The sequence below is a fragment of the Neoarius graeffei genome, chromosome 20 (assembly GCF_027579695.1).
Source record: "Neoarius graeffei isolate fNeoGra1 chromosome 20, fNeoGra1.pri, whole genome shotgun sequence".
In the NCBI taxonomy this organism is placed as follows: Eukaryota; Metazoa; Chordata; class Actinopteri; order Siluriformes; family Ariidae; genus Neoarius; species Neoarius graeffei.
Window position 1 is genome coordinate 23953522 of NC_083588.1, and position 26747 is coordinate 23980268.

A 26747-nucleotide genomic window follows, 5' to 3' on the forward strand; every position below is an offset into this window, starting at 1 on the left:
TCATTCAAACCACAGACTTTAGTAACAGGAGCATCACTGCAGGCTGTTTTACATTAAGCAAAGCACTTCATAATGCTGAGGCACTGTTTCTGTGTTAGATTAGAGATGTTAGCCGATATGAGTTAATTGTATGGCAGATAATTTTATTACCACAGCACAGAAACCATCTGTAACTGACTCAGCTAGGAATGTTTGAAGATCGTGCTGGAGGAGGAGGTGACATGTGGCATTGGGAAGTCAAAACAACTGGAAAGAAAAAAGGAATAGGAAAACAGGAAAGTGAGAGAAACATGAAACTAGATCACAGACCAGTGCCAGGGGTTCTGCCCTTTGCTGTGCTGGATTGTAATTGAACTGAATAGACTCTTTAGTGTAGCGCAAATCCTGCTTATTAAAGTAAATCAGGGCTGCCAACATGTGTGTTTAATTCCAGGCAGCGTTGCCCCTTTTCAGTAAACACAGGGAGCAGATAAATTGGGTGCAGGCCAGAAAAAAACTGCTCATAACAAGCTTCATTTGGAGGAATGGAAACGCATATTTTATGACGTGTATAGAGAGCACCTTTTGTATGCACACTGCAGTTTGTTTTTGTACATAAACTCCGTACTGTTGAGAGGATAAGGTTCAAATAAGGTCATGGATGAGTGTATGTTTGTTAGACTTTCTTGTATGACTGGGAAAAGGGGATAAATGTATCCAGTACTGTGCAAAAGTCTTGGGCACATGGAAAGAAATGCTGTAGACCAAAAATGGCTTAAATAATGAAATGAAATGAAATGTTTCATTAAAAAATACTATAAACAGCAGTAAGCCACAATAAATGAAACAGTCAATATTTGGTGTGAGTCGACCCTTTGCTCAAAAAAAAAAGTAGTCTCGGGTACAACGAGTGCAGTTTTATAAGGAAATGAGCTGTAGGTTTTACTGAGCATCTTGCAGAACCAGCCACAGTTCTTCTGGACACTTTGACTGTCACACTCGCTTTTTAATTTTGCACCAAAACCCAGTAGCCTTCAGAGGTGGACAAAGTACCCAATTTCATTACTTAAGTCAAAGTACAGATCCCACTGGTCAAATGTTACTCCGATATAAGTGAAAGTTGTCCAGTCAAATTTTTACTTAACTTAAAGTGCTGAAGTACTTGCTTTTAAAAATACTTAAGTATTAAAAGTACATTTTCTGTCAACACACTGTTGTATTGTTGACACAACACTTACAATACCTCATGCCTCTGAAGCAACCTACTGGATTATTTTGTGAATTCACAAAATTAACGCATGCTGTGCATCATGGTGGTTTAACATTAAGCTAGCTAGTCAGTGAAGCGCCACCTGACATGCTAGCAAACTCTTTTCAAACTCAAAATCATGTTGGGTAGCTAATGTTACTAGAAGAGAAAGATTTCTACATTGTATATTTGGCAAGATTATGCTAAAACATATTTCTGAAAGGACTTTAGATAAGTTAATGTTATTTATGTTAGTGTAACTCCATTTTTACATGCTAACTAACAGCGTCCAAGTTAACTAGCTATGTGTTAACGTTAGCTGTGGACAAGGCTACGGCAACAAATCCATAGTCATTTGACTAACCAGACTGCACAGCTATTGCAATATTATCGCTAGCTCTAAAGGCACAGACCGCTTCATTGCAAGCTTTCTCTTGGAATAAAATGTTTACAGACCTCAATATGCTTCCGTAGGTTGGATGGCAAGTTTTTTGTAGGCCATGATGTGGTTAATTTTAGGCAAACAAAGCAAACATTTAAAACGAAATGAATCTTTAATCCTTTCAGAAAACTGAAACATGGGTTCTAGGGGTGTGTGTGTTCCCCAGAAGAACCGCCTCCTTCCATTCTGCCATCAACTGATCGAGTGCAAATAACGCTGCTGAGAAATCACTGGACTTGATTTTATACAGTCGATGGACGTGAAATGACCCTAGTGATTACTGATAGGCTGTCTCAGTGTCATCTGCAAAAAAACAAACAAACAATCACGTTTTAGAAAAGAAAAGAAAAAAACATCCATTTTCAAAGATGCTTCATAGTAATGAGGACCTTGATAGAAATGTAGTGGAGTAAAAAGTATGATGTTTGTCTTTCAAATGTAGTGAAGTTAAAGTCATAAGTTTCCAAAAAAAACTTAAGTAAAGTACACATACTCAAAAAGTGTGCTTAAGTATAGTACTCAAGTAAATGTACTTCATTACTGTCCACCTCTGGTAGCTTTCATTATGTTTTCTTTTTAAATCTGAAAAGTGGTTTCTTATGTAATATGCTCCTCAGGCTACGTTTACATTACGTCGAATCAGCGGATCATCAGATTAACGTTCTTAAAACGATTCGCGTTTACACTAAAACCGTTAGCCGTGCACACAGCAACACCAATACGCGGATACGCTCGGCTCCGCAGGCATCCTGCGCTCCAAATCACTCCGCCCTGAACAGCGAGTGCCCTCTGGAGGGTGTGCACTCCGGCCCTGCGCAGCTCACAGAGCGCGCGAGTGAAGTGAACAAGCCACGATTCGGGACTGAGCCGCTGTGTGTGAGATCCCAGCGCATATCACTTATTACTTGCAAGTGGAAGGATGGCAAGCCTAAAGACAATCATAACTACACAATGGGCAGTATTTGCATCAGTATTTGCAGTATTTTCATACTTTTATACTCTTTAATGAAAGGTGATACAAGGCGGAAGTCTGCGCCGTTTTTCAGCAGTCGCGTCACATGACCAACGCCAGCGAATCAGGAAGGTGGATGTCACAGTGACGTTGTCCAATGAGACGCCAGCTAGAGCTCAGCACAGCGTATTCGCGTATTCTCAATGTTTACACAGCACCGGAGCTGATACGATCTAGATTGAATACGTGGACGCTGGCGGATTCCCGTTTCCCCGCTTTTTCAGGGGGGTTAATGTAAACGGACAGTGCATCCGCGAAGAAAACGAGACAGATACGGTCTAGTGTAAACGTAGCCTCAGATACAAACTTTTTTTTCTGTACCATTTAATTTTGTGCTGGAAAATGAATGTTTGGAACGCTAATATGTTTTTGTACTGACTCGATAATGTAGAAGTCATAAAATCGAAATTTATAACAAAGTGTGTATGAAAAAAATAGAATGGTGAAGACTTTTGCACAGTACTGTTTTTTTTTTTTATAGTCTTCATGTGAGTTTCAACGACAGCTATGCTGAGAGAGCTTTTTTTTTAAATATCCCACCAATGATTTGTTAAATTATAAATAATTTACAAGTGATTACAGGACATATCAAGATTGTGCCTGAATGAAAGCTGTGTATTCCTGAAACAATATTCCCACTCTTCCTGGGTTGTGCTGAAGGATTTACTGAAAAGCTGCAAGGAGTGTTTAGTAAAGCGCTTGCTTTTCTTTTCCTTATTATCTATTCTATAGATGAACCCCTTCAACTGTATTTACTCTTGTAACTATACAGCATTCAGATTGCTACTACTGTAGTTATTAAATAACTGCGTAATAAGCCAGAAGTTGAATACAGGCTTCTAAAACAATGAAGCCTCTTATTTAGGGGTTTCTTATTTATGAAACCCCTAAATAAGAGCTGGTCCAACCAATTCACTTCATAACTCACATAATTAGTTGATTTAAGATCCATCTGTGTGCAAGCAAAGTGTTACATGGTCTGTCACATGATGTCTCTATAAATCAACCTGTTCTGGAAGGACCTTGACTCTGCAACACTACTAAGCAAGCAACATGAAAACCAAGGAGCACTCCAAACAGGTCAGAGACAAACTTGTGGAGAAGTATAGGTCAGGGTTGGGTTCTAAAAAATATCCCAAACTTTGAATATCCTAGGGAGCAACATTAAATCCATCATAGCAAAATGGAAAGAACATAGCACCACTACAAACCTGACAAGAGAAGGCCGCCCACCAAAACTCACAGACCGGGCAAGGAGGGCATTAATCAGAGATGCAACAAAGACACCAAAGATAACACTGAAGGAGCTGCAAAGATCCACAGCGGAGATGGGAGTATCTGTCCAGAGGACCACTTTAAGCTGTATACTCCACAGAGTGGGGCTTGATGGAAGATTGACCAGAAAAAAGCCATTGCTGAAGAAAATGCGTTTGGAGTTTGCCCAACAGCATGTGGCAGACTTCCCAAACAGATGGAAGAAGATTCTCTAGTCAAATGAGACAAAAATTTAACTTTTAGGCCATCATGGGAAATGCCGTGTGTGGCGCAAACCCAACACCCTGAGAACACCATCCCTACAGTGAAGCATGGTGGTGGCAGCATCATGCTGTGGGGATATTTTTCATCTGCAGGGACAGGAAAGCTGGTCAGGACTGACGGAAAGATAGATGGCACTAAATACAGGGTAATTCTGGAGGAAAACCTGTTTGAGTCAGCCAGAGGTTTCAAGCTGGGACGAAGGTTCACATTCCAGCAGGACAATGACCCTAAACAGACTGCTAAAACTACACTGGAGTGGTTTAAAGGGAAACATTTAAATGTCTTGGAATGACCTTGTCAAAGCCCAGACCTCAATCCAATTGAGAATCAGTGGCATAACATGAAGATTGCTGTACACCAACACAATCCATCTAACTTGAAGGAGTTGGAGCAGTTTTGTCTTGAGGAATGGGCAAAATTCCCAGTGGCTAGATGTGCTAAGCTAATAGAGACATACCACAAGGGACTTGCAGCTGTAATTGTAACAAAAGGTGGCGCTACAAAGTATTGACTTTGGGGGTGAATACCTATGCACACTCCAGGTTTCTGTTTTTTCATCTTAATGCAAGCAAGTTGAGACTTCACAAGGCCCTCACAAGGATAGTAAAACGTGTGTGTGTGTGTGTGTGTGTGTGTGAGAAAGTCAAGGCTTTTTTTATTGTCATTTAGTACAGTTGGTACAGTACACAGTTAAAACAAACAATGTTTCTCAAGGACAATGGTGCTACATTAAACATCACAGGACTACAAATCTACAAATAACAAGGTGCATGAGTGCAGCGAGTTCAAACATTGCAGACAAAAAAACTACACACAATAAAGTGCAGCTATTGACAACATAAAGTGCAAAAACAACAACTAGCACAAACAGACAGCACAATGCCAACCAGTACCAGTCTCTGGTAATGTGCTTAAGGTTTGAGTGTGTGTTCTGAGGTAGCTTACAGTGGTGCTTGAAAGTTTGTGAACCTTTTAGAATTTTCTATATTTCTGAATAAATATGACCTAAAACATCAGATTTTCACACAAGTCCTAAAAGTAGATAAAGAGAGCCCAGTTAAACAAATGAGACAAAAATATTATACTTGGTCATTTATTTATTGAGGAAAATGGTCCAATATTACATATCTGTGAGTGGCAAAAGTATGTGAATCTTTTGCTTTCAGTATCTGATATGACCCCCTTGTGCAGCAATAACTGCAACTAAACATTTCTGGTAACTGTTGATCAGTCTTGCACACTGGCTTGGAGGAATTTTAGCCCATTCCTCCATACAGAACATCTTCAGCTCTGGGATATTGGTGGGTTTCCTCACATGAACTGCTCGCTTCAGGTCCTTCCACAACATTTCGATTGAATTAAGGTCAGGACTTTGACTTGGCCATTCCAAAACATTAACTTTATTCTTCTTTAACCATTCTTTGGTAGAACAACTTGTGTGCTTAGGGTCATTGTCGTGCTGCATGATCCACCTTCTCTTGAGATTCAATTCATGGACAGATGTCCTGACATTTTCCTTTAGAATTCGCTGGTATAATTCAGAATTCATTGTTCCATCAATGACGGCAAGCTGTCCTGGCCCAGGTGCAGCAAAACAGGCCCAAACCATGATACTACCACCACCATGTTTCATAGATGGGATAAGGTTCTTATGCTGGAATGCAGTGTTTTCCTTTCTCCAAACATAACGCTTCTCATTTAAACCAAAAAGGTCTATTTTGGTCTCATCCATCCATAAAACATTTTTCCAATAGCCTTCTAGCTTGTCCACGTGATCTTTAACAAACTGCAGACAAGCAGCAATGTTCTTTTTGGAGAGCAGTGGCTTTCTTTTTGGAGAGCAGTGGCTTTCTCCTTGCAACCCTGCCATGCACACCATTGTTTTTCGGTGTTCTCCTGATGGTGGACTCATGAACATTAACATTAGCCAATGTGAGAGAGGCCTTCAGTTGGTTAGAAGTTACCCTGGGGTCCTTTGTGACCTCGCCCACTATTACACACCTTGCTCTTGGAGTGATCTTTGTTGGTTGACCACTCCTGAGGAGGGTAACAATGGTCTTGAATTTCCTCCATTTGTACACAATCTGTCTGACTGCAGATTGGTGGAGTCCAAACTCTTTAGAGATGGTTTTGTAGCCTTTTCCAGCCTGATGAGCATCAACAATGCTTTTTCTGAGGTCCTCAGAAATCTCCTTTGTTCATGCCATGATGCACTTCTACAAACGTGTTGTGAAGATCAAACTCTGATAGATCCCTGTTCTTTAAATAAAACAGGGTGCCCACTCACACCTGATTGTCATCCCATTGATTGAAAACACCTGACTCTAATTTAACCTTCAAATTAACTGCTAATCCTAGAGGTTCACATACTTTTTCCTCTCACAGATATGTAATATTGGATAATTTTCCTCAATAAATAAATGACCAAGTATAATATTTTTGTCTCATTTGTTTAACTGGGTTCTCTTTATCTACTTTTAGGACTTGTGTGAAAATCTGATGTTGTTTTAGGTCATATTTATGCAGAAATATAGAAAATTCTAAAGGGTTCACAAACTTTCAAGCACCAATGTATATAAACAAAATAAATAATGTAAACATTGTGTATGTGAGAAGCATTGTAAACATTGTAAAAAGTAATAGTTCATTATTGTTTGCTGTGCAAAAACTGCAGTGGGAGTGGTGTGATCAACAGTCTGTGTATATTAGTCCAGTCCCTCAGAGTTGAGAAGTCTGATGGCATGTGGAATGCAGATGTCGCCATGTACCCTTGTGCTGAACTTTCATGCAAAATAAAGTGTTGGTGATGACTAAACTATGCTCTGTGCATATAGTAAGTAGCAGGAGTCTGTTCGAGTTCATCTTACCCATTCCATTTGATCCTATGGGAGGCCACAAGTGTTTATCCCATCCAACACGGGCGTTAAAGTCACCAAGTAGTCCCAAGCTGTCAGCAGCTGCTGTATCTGTGAGGAGTTGATCCAGTGTGGTATAGAAGGCTTCCTTGACGTCATCATCTGCATCAAGTGTTGGAGCATCGGCGCTAATGACCTGTCATATACTGATTGCGTGCCAGTTCAAGTCGCGTGACCATAAGTTGTTCGCTAATGCCTGTAGGCAGCTCCTTTAAGTTTCCAGTCAGTTTTGTACATATAGTGAAACCAACCCCATGTATGTGGCAGTCTGATTTAGAGAGCCCCTTCCAAAAGAAGGCATATCCAGCATTATCTTCGTGCAGTTGACCTTTGTCAGGGAACCTTGTCTCACTGAGGGCAGCCAAATCAGTGTTCAGTCACTTCAGTTCATTGGCAACAAAAGCAATGCGACGCTCAGGATGATCCTTGTCACTGTCCATCAAAGTCCTTACGTTCTAAGATGCAAACTTGAGAGTAATTTGGCCAATCTGAGCTGTTCGGTAACCTGGTCTTTGCGTACTTCTCGCTGTCGCCAGGTGAGATGACGTGTCGACTACCCTGTATGCGGTAGTGTCTGGACTTCGCTCACTTCTTACTGGTGCCGGTGTCAGCGGATCAGTTAAAACCCTGTATGCGGTAGCATGGTCTGTAATCCCTGAAGTGTAGTCCATTTAACAGCATGTGCATGTAAATGGCACCGGATGCACAACCCAGAAACAAACTTGGCCTTTTGACTTTCTGGATCCAGGGCAAGACATGGCCGAGATGCTGGGAAAGGAGAGGCTGCAGCCATGGCACACCGTCAGTTAAAATCTCTGTCACACCCAGGACTAGGTGTTGATCGGGGGCCTTTCCCCTATCCATTTGGCCTAAGGGCCTAACCACAACGGTAGCAGTGAGCGTTGCTGAGGGGCCCACCCCTATCCACTTGATCCTGATGAGAATCTGTACCACAGTGGCAGCAGTATTGTAACCCTGACATAGGAGGCTTATGAGTAATGCACCTTGCCCAAAGGTGCCCCAGAATAGTGGTAACTAGGGGGTAGTGACATTCTCCCCAAATCCCTGGAACTCCCAGACCAGGGCCTCACCACCGGATGCAGTTTAAAGTCTTGCCCAGGACCTGATGCAGCTGCTTAGAATTGACGGCTCACTCAAGGAGAACGTAAAGAGCACCAAATTCATGCAGCTGCTTAGAATGCTCTCAGTAGTCCCGCTGTAGAATATAGTGAGGATGGATGATAGGAGATGGGTTTTCCTCAGTCTATAGGAAGCAGAGACGCTGCTGGGCTTTCTTGGCTATGGAGCTGGTGTTGAGGGACCAGGTGAGGTTCTCTGCCAGATGAACACCAAGGAATTTGGTGCTCTTGACATTCTCCACGAGTGAGCTGTCGATGTACAGCAGAAAGTGGTCACTCCTTGACCTCTGAAGTCAACTACCATCTTGTGTCTGTGTGTGAACTGTGCTCTTTTTGACAGTACAGTACATGCATCTCTGCACTTTTCACCACTTAACCTCAATATCTGAGAATTTTGAACATCTTTTCCTCTTTGGGCTGTTTAGAGTGAAAGAGATTAACAGGTTTAGCTGTTATACTGATTAAATGTGTGCTGATTGTAATGAAACCTTCTTTGTAGGCCTGTAGAGCTGCACTTATAACTTGTTTATTAGACTCTACAGTCCGTGCTGAGGGGCCAGGCTTATACTGGATCTCCAGAGAGTGAGCGCTCTTTCCTCCCTGAGGCAACACCGCTTGTGGGTGGGCTGTCCAGTTTCCTGAAAGACCATCTCTTTTGCCACGCTTCTATATAGACATCAAGTCAAACTCCATTTGCTCTCAGCCATAACAGCCTAGCAAAACATGACTCCCATCATGTTTACTCGATCGTAAAAAGCGGTGGTGAGGTTGAGAATAGAAGCGTGTCCTTATTCCTTTAAACAGACTTTTGTCTTGCCTGTATTTATGCTGTGCTCCTTTGAATAATTTTACTTGGTTTTCCTCTAGCTGAGTCATATCCATGATGTCAATCTCTTTTCTATTCTGCTCTCTGCTGGTCTTTTCATGCTGGATTTGAAAAGTGTAATTGTTCCAGAAGGATCGTTTCAGTGGCTGATAAATGAGTTTGGAGTTTTTGCTTATCTATGTTGGTCTGAGAGTTTGTGTCATAGGAGAGATAAAGTCAACTGGGCAGACGCGCGCGCGCGTGTGTGTGTGTGTGTGTGTGTGTGTGTGTTTACAGTAACTCTCAGAGGCACAGGCTTACTCACTATGCAAACATACTGCAGTGACCTGTATGAGAAGGCATTGGGGAGGGAAAGAGTGTTGGGGTTTGTAGTGTGTTTTATTCTAGTTCTATTTCAGGATATGTTGGATATGACAGATAATAGAAATAAATACTGTAAATACCAGTATCTATTTGCCTATTTTCACACATGGCTCTCTACAACTCAAACTCTTGTTACTGATGATACCACTTTAATATTTTTATTCATTAATTCCTCTATACACTCAGCGGCCACTTTAATATGAGTTTGTTCTTGATTCTAAGGTTCCCGTTCTTGGCTGGCACGAGTTGAAGATGAGTTCAACATCATGCTAGCTGAATGGAATATATCTGATATACCATGAAAAAAAGCCATTATTATTATTATTATTATTATTATACATACACGCTTTTTTTTTCCTTCTTCAGTTTTTTGATGTCCGTTGGTGTGTTTTTTTTCCTCTTATAAATATGCATGAAGAATATCTAGTGAAGTTTTGGTAGCCTTTTGGGTGTTCAACATATCTTTTAGTTTCAGTTTTCAGTTTATTTATTTAATGCTTAATTATACCATAGCTAATCCGAACACTGGATTAGCGTAGTCTTTCTCTTTCCCGGTGTTCTGATAAACGGTCCTACATCCGCGAAGCGTCCTACGGTAGGAGGGGATGTCAGACATGTCTGTCGAGCAGTCCTACATTGCAGGAAATCCTACAGTGTGATTCAACTTTAACTTTGTCATAGTTCGTGGTTTTTCCCTCTGCAAAGAACATGCTTCTACATTGATACAACGTCCACCAACCCTGTCAGAATTCATATGAATGTAGGACGTTCTGACAATTCAAACGACTCCGTCAGAATATGCTTTTACATTCATATGAATCTAGGACACTCTGACTCTTCAATTGACCCTATCAGAATATGTAGAATTAATAGGGTTTTTTTTTGTCACTATTCACAAGTACCATTTGCTCTATTAAAATGAGTGTAGGACGTTATTACAATTTAAATGACGCCGCAGGACGTTCTCACAACTCATATGACCCCATCAGAATATGCTTCTACATTAATAAATGAATGTAGGATGTTCTGATAATTCAAAAGACCCCTTCAGAATATGCTTCTACATTAAAATATGAGTGTAGGACGTTCTTACAATTCAAATGACGCCACAGGACATTCTGACAACTTGTATGACCACGTCAGAATATGCTTCTACAGTAAGTAGGACGTTCTGACTATTCAAATGACCATCGGAATATGTTTTTACAATATATGAATGTAGGGTGTTCTGCTTCTACATTAAAATAGAAGTGTAGGACGTTCTGACAGTTCAAACGACCTCGTCAGAATATTCTTTTACTTTAATGAATGCAGGACTTTCTGACAACTCAATGACCATCAGAATATGCCTTTACATTAACATATGAATGTAGGAAGTTTTGACAATTCAAATGACCCCACCAGAATATACTACACTCACTGTAAAAAAGAATAAGTTAAGCTTACTTGAAAAAAAGGTGGAAACTCGTTGCCTCAAATAAATGAAGTAATATAACTTGTTCTCTTTCAAGTTATCTTTACTTTACGTTTGATCAGATAGGTCAGAAGTTGAAGCGTTTTGGTGGAAGATCGTGAAGGGGAGATATTTCAGATGTATTGCAAGACTCGCGCAATGGTTAGAAATCAGCATTATGTTAGATTAAGTAGTAAAGATTGAATGCAGGCGGCACGGTGGTGTAGTGGTTAGCGCTGTCGCCTCACAGCAAGAAGGTCCTGGGTTCGAGCCCCGGGGCCGGCGAGGGCCTTTCTGTGTGGAGTTTGCATGTTCTCCCCGTGTCCGCGTGGGTTTCCTCCGGGTGCTCCGGTTTCCCCCACAGTCCAAAGACATGCAGGTTAGGTTAACTGGTGACTCTAAATTGACTGTAGGTGTGATTGTGAGTGTGAATGGTTGTCTGTGTCTATGTGTCAGCCCTGTGATGACCTGGCGACTTGTCCAGGGTGTACCCCGCCTTTCGCCCGTAGTCAGCTGGGATAGGCTCCAGCTTGCCTGCGACCCTGTAGAAGGATAAAGTGGCTAGAGATAATGAGATGAGATGAGATGAGATTGAATGCACGCCATTAATCTGCACCGTTTATTCTGCACCGTTTATAGCACAGCTGATATAGGACAAAAATCTGTTCAAATGCCAAGAAATGACGTTTTGTGCTCTGCGCATGCGCAGTGGGGGTTTGTAGGATGCATTGACGTGTAGGACAGTTTATCAGAACACCAGCAAACAAAGAAATGTTTCTGCGCATGCGCAGCAGAAAAGTTTTTCACTGGATATTCGCATCAGCTCCGACGTGTGACGTCATGTTGTCTTGACAACCATGCAATATCGTAAACCATATTTAATGCTCGTTCTCCATTGGGTAGAGTGGCGTAATACATGTAGGATAAGTGATATGCTAACAATATTGCATGCTATCAAACCAAATGAATGAAACCCACTAGAAGGGAATAGAATACATGTTTTTATTTCATTGAAAGTGTCCTGTATGCATAATAATTCCTGATATTTCATTCTGATGATGTCACTCCCAGTGTTTTCCCGCTGACTGGACATGTGTTGTGAAAATGGTGAACCGGTTCAAATTGAAAATTCTTCTGATTAACTTGTGCATTTTTGTTTTTTGTGGATGTGTCCATATAATAATATAATGAACATTACACAGTGATAAACTTCATATCTTCATGCGACTATGTAATATTCTCTATGTCAAGAACCGCTCAACTAAGTAAAGAGAAACAACATCCATCATTACTTTAAGACATGAAGTGTCTTTTAATTAATAAAAATAAAGAAAAAACAATGAATTAGGGGTGTCCAAACTTTTGACTGGCACTGTGTGTATGGGTGTGTATTTATATTTATATACATGAGAAGTTATTTTTATGCAAGCAGAATACATACAAAATCTATTTTTCTAAAACAAAAAAACTAAAATAATTAATTTTCATTTCCTTGTTTGTCAGCATTGCAATATTGTTAGACATATCAGACGCTCGCTGGCCGTGCTGTGAAAATTGTTCATTCAGACGCTCATTTAAGTTTCCAAATCTGTCATTGCTTAAATCTTGAATATTTTCTATTGTGAATACTATCATTAAAAAGCTTATCTCTGCTGTCCAAAGAAATTTATCTTGTTAAGATCTGTTCAGTACTTTTGGAGTAATGGCAGGTTGAATTTGGTACAACAGAGTAAAATCTCTGCTCACGTGACATCGGGAAACTGCCAGTGTTTTTTGAGTCACGGGAAAGCGATCAGGCTCTCTCTCTTCTGATCGGTTTCTGACTGGATTATTCGTGAATATCAGTCAGATAACTTTTATAGGGGTGTTCTCTCACGCTCACAGTTTCTGATGAAGTATTCAGCAAAAAATATCTGTCTGCTAGTTTTGACGTTATAATTCACGGGAGACTTTGAAGTGAGCTTTCATAGCTTTACTTACTTATTTTTTCAAATAAAACTGATTTCTGTAAATAAATAACTATTTTAGAATATAACTGTAGTTGTTTTGATGAAAAATATTGAGAGCTTAGTGGTCAGAATAATATAAAAAAAGAACAGAAGTCAGGAACGCAAGTGTCAATTTCAGTTCAATTAATGTGAATTGTTTATTCGATGTGGCTCACACAGTTTTTTTGATGTTAGCCTTGAAAGATGTGTATATTATCATTTATATTCTTTAATATAGACACTAGTAGGCCCTACTTTTGAGAAATACAAAGGCCTACAGAGCACAAAGAGGGTATTAGAAATAGAGTGTATCAATTTAACGTTTTACCTAATTAGCATAATTAATACTAATTAAATGCAAATTTGCATAATTTGTTTTCACTGATTTTTTTCAAACTTTGTATTCAGTGTACAACCATCTATGTGCCTACCAATTTCCATGTCAATATCTTGAAAAATTATTAAGAAAAAACATTTGATCTCATTGGTTAATGAGGTCCATTTTGGACCATGTGATCCTAATACATAATATTATATCAGTTTTCTAAAAATTTAGCCGTTTTTTCAATCTTTGATTTGTAATATCTCAAGAACGGATAAACATATTTTGATTTTGTAAAAAGTATGTTGTTCAGTGTAAAATTCTGAATTAATGAGAGCCATTTCAAGCAATTTGGATTGAATTTGAATTTTCACCTGATATGCCTAGAGTTTTATAGTAATGTATAATAGGAATGGGAATCTCAAGGCCTTTGAGAGAGTTAACTTTGATTCAGAATCCCAAATGTTAGTTAGTTAAAAATGATTGTGTGTGTGTGTGAGGCTCTGGCTTTGATTAGGGCTGTGTTTTGATGACTGGTAGATGGGGCTGCACTGGCCACATCCTGTTTCTATTATCGCTCGTTTCTCCTCAATCATCTGATACGTCTTTTCTGATTGGCTCTCCTTATTAGTGCTGCATGTGAGAGGTCAGTTGATGGTCACAGATTGGTTTACAGACATGAATTATACTCAGAGCACTAAAAAGCAGCTTTAAAGTGCATATTCTGGACCAATTTTGTTTTTTTTAAATGTGAAAGTATGTCCCTTTACACACTCATCCAGAAGGGTAATTTTGCACAAGGCCATCTGTCTACAGCAGAAACAAATAAAATACCAAAACGCGTCTGGAAAAATCCCAAGGGAGTCTGGAGCCAGATTCGTGACGTCACCTGCGGAAGAACCAGCAGGCTGCGCGAATTTGCACGGTTTCAGTGCATAGCCTGTGTAGACCAAGCGCTCCCATTTCTCTCTCATTGTCCGGTCTTTTGGAAAACAATCAGTACTAATCCCATCAAGATTGGTGTTGCTACACCCTCCTACGATACATCTGTTAACCATTTTAATAATTACGTGATAACGTTGAAGACATTTGCAGAAAACCACCAGGTTGTTTTCTCATAAACAAACCAGCGCTGACATAGGATTCCCGCACGCAACGTCACGAAAATCAATGTTTGCCGGGAAATCCAAATGCCAAGTTTTTTCAGAAGCGGACCAATTCGCCTCAAATGGCTTGATTTCAACTGAATTTTTGTGGTATTGCACAAGGTAAAAAAAATTGCACAAAATGCAAAATGTGACAGATATTTGACCAAAGTTTAATATAAAATAGGAGAATTACATTGATCTTGCTCCTCAATATACCCGTGATATGCCCTTTAAAGAACTTTGGCTATGAATGCCTGGGCCACACTACAAAATGAATATTTTTGTGACCCCACATATAAAAATCACATTGATTGCACTGATTTATGTTGTGGATCATCCTTCAGACATTAATATCTCCATATTACAGGAATTACTGAGAATAAAACGGCATGTATTTTCAGATGCACATGAGACCTGACAGGTGTTTTGTGTTTTCACACGGGACAGTCTGCATGGCCTTGACTTTACAGGATGTTGAGTTGTAAATATTGAACAAGACCAAACTAAAATCGTGACTTTCTCTGTCAGTGTCCAGAGGAAAGAATCAGACAGATTATTATCTAGTGTGGAATTTTTTACATTTATTAGATGTTTTCATTAAGTGTCTGTGCACAAGCGTGTACAGTGTGTACACTGTGTGTATGAGTACAGGTTCATTTCATGTGGTGCAGTCCTCCGCATTCATTAGTCTTCATATTTGTGCATTTATGTTATGCATTAATTTATGATGCTCACCAGCATTCTGTGGTGTGTACAGTACATTATATACCTGAGTGTGTTTGCCAGGACTTTATCTGTGATCTCTTATTTTTTTCTTCTTTCCCAGGACAAAAACCTGCGCATCTTTGATGTGAGAGCACAGCTGACTGCAGTCCAGGTACCATGCTTCCCAACTGTTTTCACTTGAGTATCACTTCACTATTAGTCACCAGTTAGTTAGTTTTCAAATCTTAACTGTCTAAACAATGTAGTCTGCGGTTAGTGCACTGATTTTTATTGATGCGTGTTCTCTCAGTGGTCACACTGTGATGTGTGGAAAAGGTTTTTGGTATATCTTGGAGGTGCTTGTGTGTGTGTGTGTGTGTGTGTGTGTGTGTGTGTGTGTGTGTGTGAGAGGCTTGTAGTACTCGAGTCCGACTCGTGCCCTAATTTTAAGGACTCGTGACTTGACTTGGACTTGAGCACTGATGACTTGGAACTCGGACTTGTGCATTAACTGCAATTGGACTTGTAAATTGGAGATGAGGACTCTGATTTTTTTTTCTTTATTTTTTGTAACATGCCATAATAATTTGGTAGATATAAGATATTTATATCTACATTAATTTTTATACTAATTTTGTGCAAGAGAATGCACATTCACCTGTTCATATGTCATGTTCAGGAACAAACGAACGTTAACGGTGCTAAAATGCCTGGAGAGAACGCCACTAGGATTGTCCACTTTGCTTATACAGACTTCTCATGCAGTGGGAAAAAATGCACTTCTATGTGTTCCATACGTCAAGGAGACGACAGGGACAACCTCGAACTTCAATCGTCATTTGGCAAGACTACGGTACATCCAGAGAAGGAATTGACACGCTATGTTCATTGTTCTGTTGATAGCGGGGCTTGCTGAGTGATGAACTAGCTAGTGTTAACCCTCTCTCATGTTATTTGCCCTGTTGATATTGGGCGGGGCTTGCTGAGTGATGTACTTTTCTGCATTAATGCTCCATCACAGATGCGTAAGTTACCTTTGCCAAGGGCACTGACACAACCCCATACCATGACAGACCCTGGCTTTTGTACTTGTTGCTGGTAACAGTCTGGATGGTCCTTTTTGTCTTTGTACAGAAGTACTGTTGTCACCATGTGCTCTGGACTAGAGTTAACATAAGGCTTCCTTTTTGCACAGTAAAGTTTTAACTGGCATTTGTAATCCTGAGCCCAAATCAGTGACTGATGAATGACTGTTCTTGATGCAGTGCCATCTAAGGGATTGGAGATCACAGGTGTTCAGCTTAGGCTTGCACCCTTGCCCTTTATGCACCAAAATTCCTCCAGATTGAATCGTTTAATGATATTATGCACTGTAGAGAAGGAAATTTCCAAACCCCATACTGTCATTCTTGGAGAAACATTGTTTTAAACTCTGCAATAATTTTCTTATGTATTTGTTGACAAACTGGAGATCCTCGGCCCATCTTTGCTCCTCAAAGACTAGGCCTTTTACCCAGCATTCATTAACATAACAAAAAATAATTTGTAAATTTGTTAAAATTTTACCTGGTATTTGTTAATATAATGCCGTATTGTAGTGCTTGACAAAGGTTTGCCAAAGTAATCCCAGGCCCACGTGATTATCAGCTATAGATGAATGATGGTTCTTGATGCAGTGCAGTCTGAGAGATCAGAAATCACCAGTGTTCAGCTTAGGCTTGCGCCCTTGCTCTTTATGCACCAAAATTCCTCCAGATTCCTTGTTTGTTTAGTGATATTGTGCAGCATAGAGGGTGAAATATCCAAACCCCTTCCTATCTTTCTTTGAGGCACATTGTTTTTAAATATTTCAATAATTTTCTCACACTTTTGTTGACAAATTGGAGATCCCTGGCCTATCTTTACTCTTCAAAGATGAGACTTTTCCTGGATACTGATTTTGTACCAAATCATGATTACAGTCACCTGTTGACATCACCTGTTTCAAATCACATGATTATTTAATTGTTTTACCTTATTACTAACCCTAAATTGCCTAACTTTTATTGGAATGTGTTGCAGGCCTGAAATGCAGGAATGGATGTATACTAACAAATGAAATGAAGTTGACCAGACAAAACATGAAATATCTTGGGTTCATACTGTCTGCATTGAAATACAAGCCAAAATAAATTTAGAAAGCACTGCTTTCTTGTATTTGCATTTTCCATACCATTTTCCATAAGTATAATTTTTGGGGTTTTACATGTACAGTCAAGTCCATAAGTGTTTTGGGCAGTGTTTTGTAATTTTGCCTGTGTACACCACAACACTTGCATTGATACCTGCTATGGGTCACATATTGAGAGTTCCCATGAACAGCTACCAAATCCAAATTTAACACTTAAAATCAAATCCAGACCTTTTTTCTCTTTAATTCATCATGGAAATGAGGAAACGGGCCACACCTAGAAATTGAAACACGCCTGAAATCCTGCTTAGTCGTCAGTTGTCCAATTACTTTTGAACCTGTGGAAATGGAATGACTGTGTAAAAATGGCTGTCATTCCTAAACGGTTAATGCAAAAAATTATTTTTTGTTAAAACCTTTGGTTTCAGGCTGAAAGCCTACACTCCAATCACATCTTGATTGCTTCAAATCCATTTCAAATGATTGCTTGATTGCTTTCAGATCTATTGTGGTTGTATATAGAAGGCAAACTTACAAAAATTGCATTGCTGTCCAAGTACTTAGATTTTCCAGTTCTAGATTGTGTGAACCCATGTCTACAAGTTTAATATAGGATGTTTCAAACTTTTGACTAGCAGTGCCAATGGCAAGCTTCTTGTTTTTTGGTCCTCACTTGCATATTCCTGTGAGGCCTGCAGCGCCGTATAATGTACCATTACTCATTTTAGGGTTCCAGAGGGCACTCTATGACTATTTGGCAGAGGCCCATCAATACAGACTTCATTGTGGTCTTCAACCTACAAGCATTAGGCCAAAAATAGTCGATTAGTTTGTGAAGAGCAGGGAGCATGTAGAGAATGCACAGATTCTACACAGTCTATTAAAATGAAATGGTTTTAAATGTTGTCCATCTCTGAAGGAATAATGACAAAATCCTTATTGATCTTCACAACTCATTGACACAAGCAATTGAGTAAATATTAGCAATGTGATTTTGTGAGTTTTTCATATTGTTGCAAAAGCCCCATGATGAAAACATCATCCTATTTAAAGGTTTTGAGCTTTTCCCCCAAATTCTCACTTTAAGGTCCATTTGGGACTGAGTGAGAGAATTGTTAAGTCTTCCTGAAGCTAGCTGTGGTGTAGAGCTATTGATGGCCAAATTTGCCACGCCATACATGGTCTGCATGATCAGTTCTGACTGCGGAGAACAATGCTACCAGAGTGTTGAAGGACAAAAGAAGAAACCATCAGCAAGCACACAGAGCCCACCATCCAAAGAACACATAGTGATAAATCACTGAATTTGAGTTAAGTGTGGTGTAGTGGTTAGCACTGTCGCCTCACAGCAACAAGGTCTCGGGTTCGAGCCCAGCGGCCAACGAGGGCCTTTCTGTGTGGAGTTTGCATGTTCTTCCGTGTATCTGTGTGGGTTTCCTCTGGGTGCTCTGGTTTCCCTCACAGTCCAAAGACATGCAGGTTAGGCTAATTGGTGGCTCTAAATTGACCGTAGGTGTGAATGTGAGTGTGAATGGTTGGTCTCTATGTGTTAGCCCTGTGATGACCTGGTGACTTGTCCAGGGTGTACCCCACCTCTTGCTCATAGTCAGCTGGGATAGGCTCCAGCTTGCTACAGATAATGGATGGATGGTGTCAAGTCCCATGTTTACTTCAAGTCAAAGTCCTTCCCGTCAATCTGCCGTCCCAGTACTAACCAATCTTTTGAGGCGCGTTGGGTGGCACCGGTCTGTTTCTGTAGCCCTTGGCCTGTCACCTATTATGGGCCTTTTCCACTACCCTTTTTCAGCTCACTTCAGCTCACTTCAGCCCAACACGGCTCGCGTTTCGACTACCTCAGAGCAGCACGACTGAGCTTACTTCAGCCTTACTCAGCAGTCAAAACTTGCACGGTTTTGGAGTGGGGCTGAAGTGAGCCCAACCGAGCTGAGTGGGGCTAGGGGCGTGAGGAGACACTCCCCTGTGCACTGATTGGTGAGGAGGAGTGTCCTCACATGCCCACACACGCCCCGCGAGCACGCTGGGATCTGTAAACACCGTAAACCCGGAAGAAGAAGAATTATGACAAAGAAGAAGATCAGAAAACTAGAAGATGGAAGACCAACCCAAGACTCCATGTCCTCCATGTTTATTGTTTACTATCTGGTTTGTGAGACTACCGCTTAAAAGGTCACTGATGTCACTGTTTGCGCCGCCTAACGACATCACGTGACGTCCACCCACTTTCGCTAACTCCACCCAATGTGTCCACCCACTTCCAGCCAGCACGGTTCAGCGCGGTTGCAGTCAAAATGCAACCCCAACAGCCCCACTCAGCTCGACTCAGCCCAACTCAGCACCGCACGGCTCAGCCCAACTCAGCCGCGTTGGTAGTGGAAAAGCCCCATTACATAGCTGGGGTTACGGTGGGGGACTGGTCCTTTGGTAACCGTGAGAGTTTGACTCCCGACTCACATCTGCATTGCAAGATGTCTTGCCAGATGGCAGTAGGTACCATTTTTATGATGGTCTTTGGTATGACCTGACCATGAGTAGAAGCTGTGATCTCCCAGTCGAGAAACAGACACACTAACCACTAGACCAGCTCATGGTCCATGTTTAGTTACCCAGACTTTAATTTTCAATGTTAAAAATGGTAGCTAACAGATGATGAAGTATGGTGAGCTAGTTAGGTAGTTAAGTACATTTAATACAGACACGAATGAGTAAATGAATTATGGTGTAGAGGATGACTCAGCCATTGGCATTTATCCTTTTCAACGAAAGTGTCCCTCATTGTGTTTCCACCCTCAACAAAAAGTCAGCAATATGATCAGCAAGCTGGGATTTATTTTTATTTTTTTTTATTTACTGCTAGCTTACTGAACATATCTATCGGTCACTGGGCAACTATGAATAAAATAAATAGCCTGGATATGTAATCTTTTTAAAACCAGACTGCACGTCCTCTCCTGCAGCCCATTCAGAAATGCATTTTGGGTTGGTAGTATCTTTGAGCTTCCCATTAGAATTTCTCATGTTCTAGTAATCCAGCATCATGACCATGAACCCATCAAGCTGCTTATTTTGCTGGTGAATGAATAAAGGTCGTGTCTGCCTGAGTAAATCAATCCTGGTAAATGTAACAGGAATGGGTAAATGGATTAGGATCGGGGTGATATACAGATCAAACATCCACACAATCTTGTTTGAGTTTTCAGTTGGTAAAGAAAGCCTTAGCAAAAACAGCACTGGCGACAGAGGATTAAACATTAGCCTTCATCTCTTTGACTAAATACCTGGATGTGTGTGGGCAGTTTTCTAGAGTCAGTCAAAAACTATTCAAACACACACACACACTAAAAGTGCATGTGTATTTTAGGTGTGCATTTGATGCTGACTGAATTCTTTTCTGCTGTTTTAAACAGACCTGAGGGGTTTTTTTTATGTGTTTTGTTTTTTTTGCTGGCTCTAGGGTTTTAATTACCACACATTCATATTACAGAAGGTTTACTTGACTGCAGTGTGTGCTGTTTTGAATTAGCGGCAGTAGCCACTAATCACCAGAAATGGAACAGTCTTTTTCTGTGGTCTGTTGTGACCTTTTTTTCATAACCCTACCCAGCTCTATGGCATGTTTTTGCATGGTAGTGTGCTGAATGATGGACAGCGTAGTGACGATGCTTTGAGAATTTTTTGACCTTTTTGAAGTTAGATGGCTACAGAGTGTTGGCTGTTTTGTTTGATACCATGTGGAGCTGCTGAGTTTGGAGAAGTTAGCACACTAAACTCTGGCCTGACTGCATGTGTTGTGGAGGCGCTTTGCATTCCAGAGAGAGTGAGTGAGTGAGTGTACTTCATGCTTCTGTACAAAATAAGCTTTGGCAGGGAAAAAAGTTCTGACTCAGCATCTCAGATCCCTCTCATCTCTGTTCAGCTTCCATTTCTAAGGGCCTTGCCTCTGTTACCTCTCTCATTAACACCACATTTGCTTGAGTGCTCTTAAGTGAGCCGTTCACAGCCAATCATAGCACTAGTCACAAGGGTTGTAATAGCTCCACCCTTGAGGGTTTTAAGTTTTGGAGTACATACCACACAGACGAATCCAAAACGATGCGGCCTGTTTCTTTTGGGTCTGCATGTAGAGGATTCCCCTCCTGCCAAAACTTCTTCACCTACAAACTGGAGTAGGCATGTTACTGTATTCTCACTTCTCAATAATTTTTAAGTCCTGTAAATGATTGAGAATTATTAAATTTTGACAGAGCACAGCTTCTTGCCCTTTAGTGGCCAAATTCCAAGCCACGAATCCACTATATAGGACACATAGGGCATTTTAAACCATTATCTCTTACTCTTTGCTCTTATTTATAATGTATACTGTATATTATTCTATCCACATTCACTGGATATGAGCAATCACACGCTCTGATTGGTTACTCTACTACTAGGCTATGAGCTCATACACTGTGAGGAGAGAAAAACAAAATGGCGGATCGTGTTGCTCCGTGAACCAACCGAGGACAAAATAAAAACTCTACTTGAAAACAAAACCCCCCAAAATTATCAAGTATTTAAAAGAAACAGAAATAGCTAAAAGAAATAGCTATCTCCTGTTCCACACTCCAGCCCAGCCGGTGGCGGTAATGCACCTTTAAATTTGTTTGCCAATCACCAAAAAGCCCAAAAGAAGAAGACGACACCCCCCCCCCCCCAAAAAAAGCACCAAAATATGGAATAAAAGTATTTGATGGTAAAAGCATATACATAGTTCGAATTACGTGGGAGCCAATGGGAGCTGAGCTCCCATTCCCTCAGGCTCCCATGAAAGAAGCAAACTTAATTTTCTGTGGAAGTCTCTCAAATACGTCATATATCACCATAATAAGCTTGAATAGCCTATATCACCATATAAATATAAATAAAACTCGTTTCATTTCCGATCACCATGCAGCCATAACTTTGTATTGAACGTGTTATTAAACCGCAACATGTACGGCTGTACTTCACCACCACACCACTATGCGCGCAAACTGAAATTTGCAGCCTGCGAAATCGAATGTGAAGTTAAGTCCGAAGAAGACTTGTCCTCCATCTCACAACAATCTTCCTTTGTTTAACAATATATATATATATATATATATATATATATATATATATATATATATACACAATATATATATATATACACAATATATATATATATATATATATATATATATATATATATATATATTGTGTGTGTATATATATATATATATATATATATATATATATACACACACAAATATATATATATATTGTGTGTGTGTATATATATATATATATATATATATATATATATATATATATATATATATATGCAACACCGTGTGTGTGTGTGCGTGTGTGCATGCGCGCGCCTGTGTGTGAAAGCTGTGCACTGCAGTGCGCAAAAGTGCGCTGGTCCAGGAGAGCGAGTATGCATTGCTTTTTTTTTTTTTTTTTTTTAAATAGAGACCCCCATAGGGTCAAATTTATAATTCGAACCCTGAGCATATATATATATATATATATATATATATATATATATATATATATATATATATATATTTATTTATTTTTCAAGAATTATTATTATAGCATTTTTTACAAATTGCTACTGTCATTTTGCCAGTGTTTACATTCTAAGCAGAACTGACGTTTTGTATAAATTTTTAATTATCCGAATTTGTAAAAAATAAAAATGTTCTGTTTCTCAAAATCCACAATTTTTGGAGGAATTTCATGAAACTTGGCAGGACTCTTTGTATGTTGGTAATGTACGTATTGTAATTCCGTTAAATTAGGTCACATTTTACCAGAGTTACAGCCCTTGATTAACAAAATTATACTTTGACAATTTCATGATTGTGTTTTCCTTCTGAAATGAACTCCTCTCACAATTTGTGGAGGAATTTCATGAAACTTGGCAAAAGGCATTGTTACCTTTTGATACTACTTACAAAGAAATCAGATTGTTTTCATGTAGACTTATCGCCAAAATTGGATTTTTTTTTTTTTAGCTGTATAACTAGTAGGTGGCACGGTGATGTAGTGCTTAGCACTGTCACTTCACAGCAATAAGGTTCTGGGTTCAAGCCCAGTGGCCAACGGGGGCTTTTCTGTGTGGAGTTTGCATGTTCTCCCTGTGTCTGCATGGGTTTCCTCCAGGTGCTCCGGTTTCTCCCACAGTCCAAAGACATGCAGTTAGGTTAACTGGTGGCTCTAAGGCCCTGTCCACACGGCAACGGATTCAGGTGACTCCGATACAATTGCTTATCGTTTAGGCCTGGTGTCCACATGGCACTGGCGTTTTGGGTGCCTAAAACGCAATCTTTTTGAGAACGGGTTCCAGAGTGGAAAGATCTGGCAACGTTGCCGTTGTGAAGTTGTCTGGATGAGTAGAACGGATTTGTTTATGATGACGTCACAACCACATGACTGTGAGTGCTTCACGCCGGGTAGAAGTGTAACGAACTCGATGCGAGTTGTCAACAAATCCTATAACTTGGTTCATGAAACGCGCTTACAAAATATTTTCACTGTGAATATTTATTGTGTAATGGTGCAAAGTGAGAGAGAGAGAGAGAGCGAGAGACTCTGCCCTTAGGGCAGAGTCAATCCCGCCAGCAAAAATAGGGAAAAAAAGGAGCGATCTCACCTCTTCAGATGTTGGTTTAAGTCCGACAATACATTCCTCAAAAAGGGCATAGAAGAGCAAATTAATCCATCAACGTGTAGCATTCAATTTATTCCGGACCATTAAAGACGCCGCCTTCCGCGTAGAATCATACGTCATCCTCGCCGCCATATTGGATAGGTCAAAGCGGAGAATAAAGATTCATGTGCTGCGTTTAACTGTACCAACAGGTTTACCGTCCAAACGAGATCACATGGGATTACCTTTCACAGGTGAGAAACAACAAATTAATCCATCAACGTGTAGTATTCAATTTATTCCGGACCATTAAAGACACCGCCTTCCGCGTAGAATCATACGTCATCCTCGCCGCCATATTGGAAAGGTCAAAGCGGAGAATAAAGATTAGCTACGTTTAACTGTACCAACAGGTTTGCCGTCCAAACGAGATCACATGGGATTACCTTTCACAGGTGAGACTGGAAAAATACTTTTCATTGTATTTGGTCATTATAATGTAATTTTACAAACAGATTTTCCTGACTTTGTGGCTAATATGAAGTCTCGCGCATAATAGTTTATGCGCATGCGTCCTTACTTCTTCTATTGTTCTGGTGTCTCCGAAGGGACCGTCTTACAGCGCCCCAAGAGGTGTGGCATGTGTATTGCATCGTTTTCAGCAAGCGTTGCGTTGCCATATGGACCTGATATTTTACTGATCGTTGCCCATTTGGACGCGATATATTTTTAAATAACATCTCGTTGCCGTTGTCGTGTGGATGTAGCCTAAATTGACCGTAGGTGTGAATGTCAGTGTGAATGGTTGTTTGTCTCTGTGTCAGCCCTGCGATGACCTGGCGACTTGTCCAGGGTGTATCCCGCCTCTCGCCCATAGTCAGCTGGGATAGGCTCCAGCTTGCCCGCGACCCTGTAGAACAGGATAAAGCGGTTATGGATGATGGATGGATGGATGGATGGATGGATGGATAACTAGTGTGTACATGTAATGACACATGGAAGAAGGCCTATATATGTATTGAGCCTGCTGTCTGGTTTAACAGGCCCAGACCACAGATATTTGTCATGATCTCACCCTGATGCTGAATAAACAGCTCTTGGTAAAATAACAAATCCTTTGATGGGATGATGTGACGAAAAACACATTTTTCTCGAAGAACCTCCATTTGTCATTGTCGGCTCTGGATTTCCTGGGGTTATGTACTTATTTTTTATTTTTTTAAAACATGGATCTGAATACAGGCAGGTAGGATGGAAATAGAAAGAAATTGCAGTTGTGCATGCAGTGTATTTATGGGCATGAGGAGAAGCTGGGTAATTTGGGTGAATGAGCGTAAGCTGAATCTCTAATCAGCGTGCATTCAAGAGCTGGTTTTATTTAGTTTGCTCGCACACTGTGTTTTTTGGAGAGTGTGGTGCTGTAAATGATTCCCGTTGCTTTTATGTGGACATTGGTTTCGTGTTTGGAATGGCTCTAGTATACTTGGCATGCTCTTTTTGTTGCCTTGTGACCTTGATACAGTCACTACTTTTGAAACGGTTAATTCCCTCCATTAACAACTACAGTTCCTCCTGCTTTCTGGTTCTCACTCAGAGCTCCAATCCTTGCAGATCATCGCCTATTTTAGCTGAAATCATCGGTTGGATTGGAAGGAAGTAGCAGTCTGGGTGTGGTGTGCATTGCCTGAAGAGGACATATGTGCCTTTTTTCCTCGATGTATATATGTGTGTGTGTGTGTGTGTGTGTGTGTGTGTGTGTGTGTGTGTTTCAAATTACAGAGCTGAAAATACTCCTCATAGTTTTGGGCTTGTGCTGGCTGCAGTGATGGAGAGATGTGGTCCCTGGCACACAGGAAGACAGGAAAGGGAATATTTTTTGGACTCAGAGAGCCAGATTTCTCGATTTCATCGTCGGCTTCTGCTGCTTTTGCTGAAATTAGAGAGCCCCTGGAATGAGTATGAAACAGAGAAAAAAAGGGCAGGGCTGAATGAAAAACATTCAGAACAGACAGAGCGGCTGCAGGGGTTTTTGGACGGACACACACACACACGCACACAGTCTAAAAAAGAGAAAATTGTTGAGTCTTGACTTTGTGGATGATGTCTTTTTTTTGATTGACATTGCTGTATAGTGCACTGGAAAGAAGCAGTGTGTAAAAACCTGGAAAATCTGTTTGGACCAGTTGTAGCTTTCAGTGATTTTCTCTGACGTGTAAAGCTTAGTGTGTTTACACTTTACTTTAAACATCCCTTATTTATGTGATGGCCTGGGAAATCCCTTCACACCTCAACATTTATAACCTACTTGGAGAAAAACATTATTACTGGTGGCGGCACGGTGGTGTAGTGGGTAGCACTGTCGCCTCACAGCAAGAACATTCTGGGTTCGAACCCAGCGGCTGATGGGGGCCTTTCTGTGTGGAGTTTGGATGTTGTCTGCGTGGGTTTCCTCAGGTGCTCAGGTTTCCCTCACAGTCCGAAGACATGCAGGTTAGGTTAATTGGTGACTCTAAATTGACCGTAGGTGTGAATGTGTTAGCCTTGTGATGATCTGGCGACTTGTCCAGGATGTACCCTGCCTCTCGCCTAGTCTGGTTAACACCAGACCATATCACAAGTGAAATATGGTCTGGAATCCGCCTATTGAATTTCTCATAGGGGAGGTGTGGTTTACGATTGTCAACGGCCGTTTATTGGACGTTGCGAATGTCTATCATTTGGCGTATACGTAGCCCATGGCCAATCATGGCAGTTGTACCCGGTGACGTAGTTAGAGCGACGAAGAGGCGAAGAAGAGAAGGAAAGAGAAAGAGAAGGCAAA

General features: G+C 40.5%; 1 protein-coding gene across 2 annotated transcripts in view; it reads left to right on the forward strand.

The window, feature by feature from the left end:
• The window catches only part of coro7 (coronin 7), a 359304-nt gene that overhangs the window by 57039 nt on the left and 275518 nt on the right, over positions 1 to 26747 (forward strand). For both annotated transcript variants that reach the window (XM_060901419.1, XM_060901417.1), the window contains exon 7: positions 15202 to 15252. In XM_060901419.1, coding sequence (XP_060757402.1) covers positions 15202 to 15252 — 51 coding nt within the window. The remainder of the gene's footprint in view (positions 1 to 15201; positions 15253 to 26747) is intronic.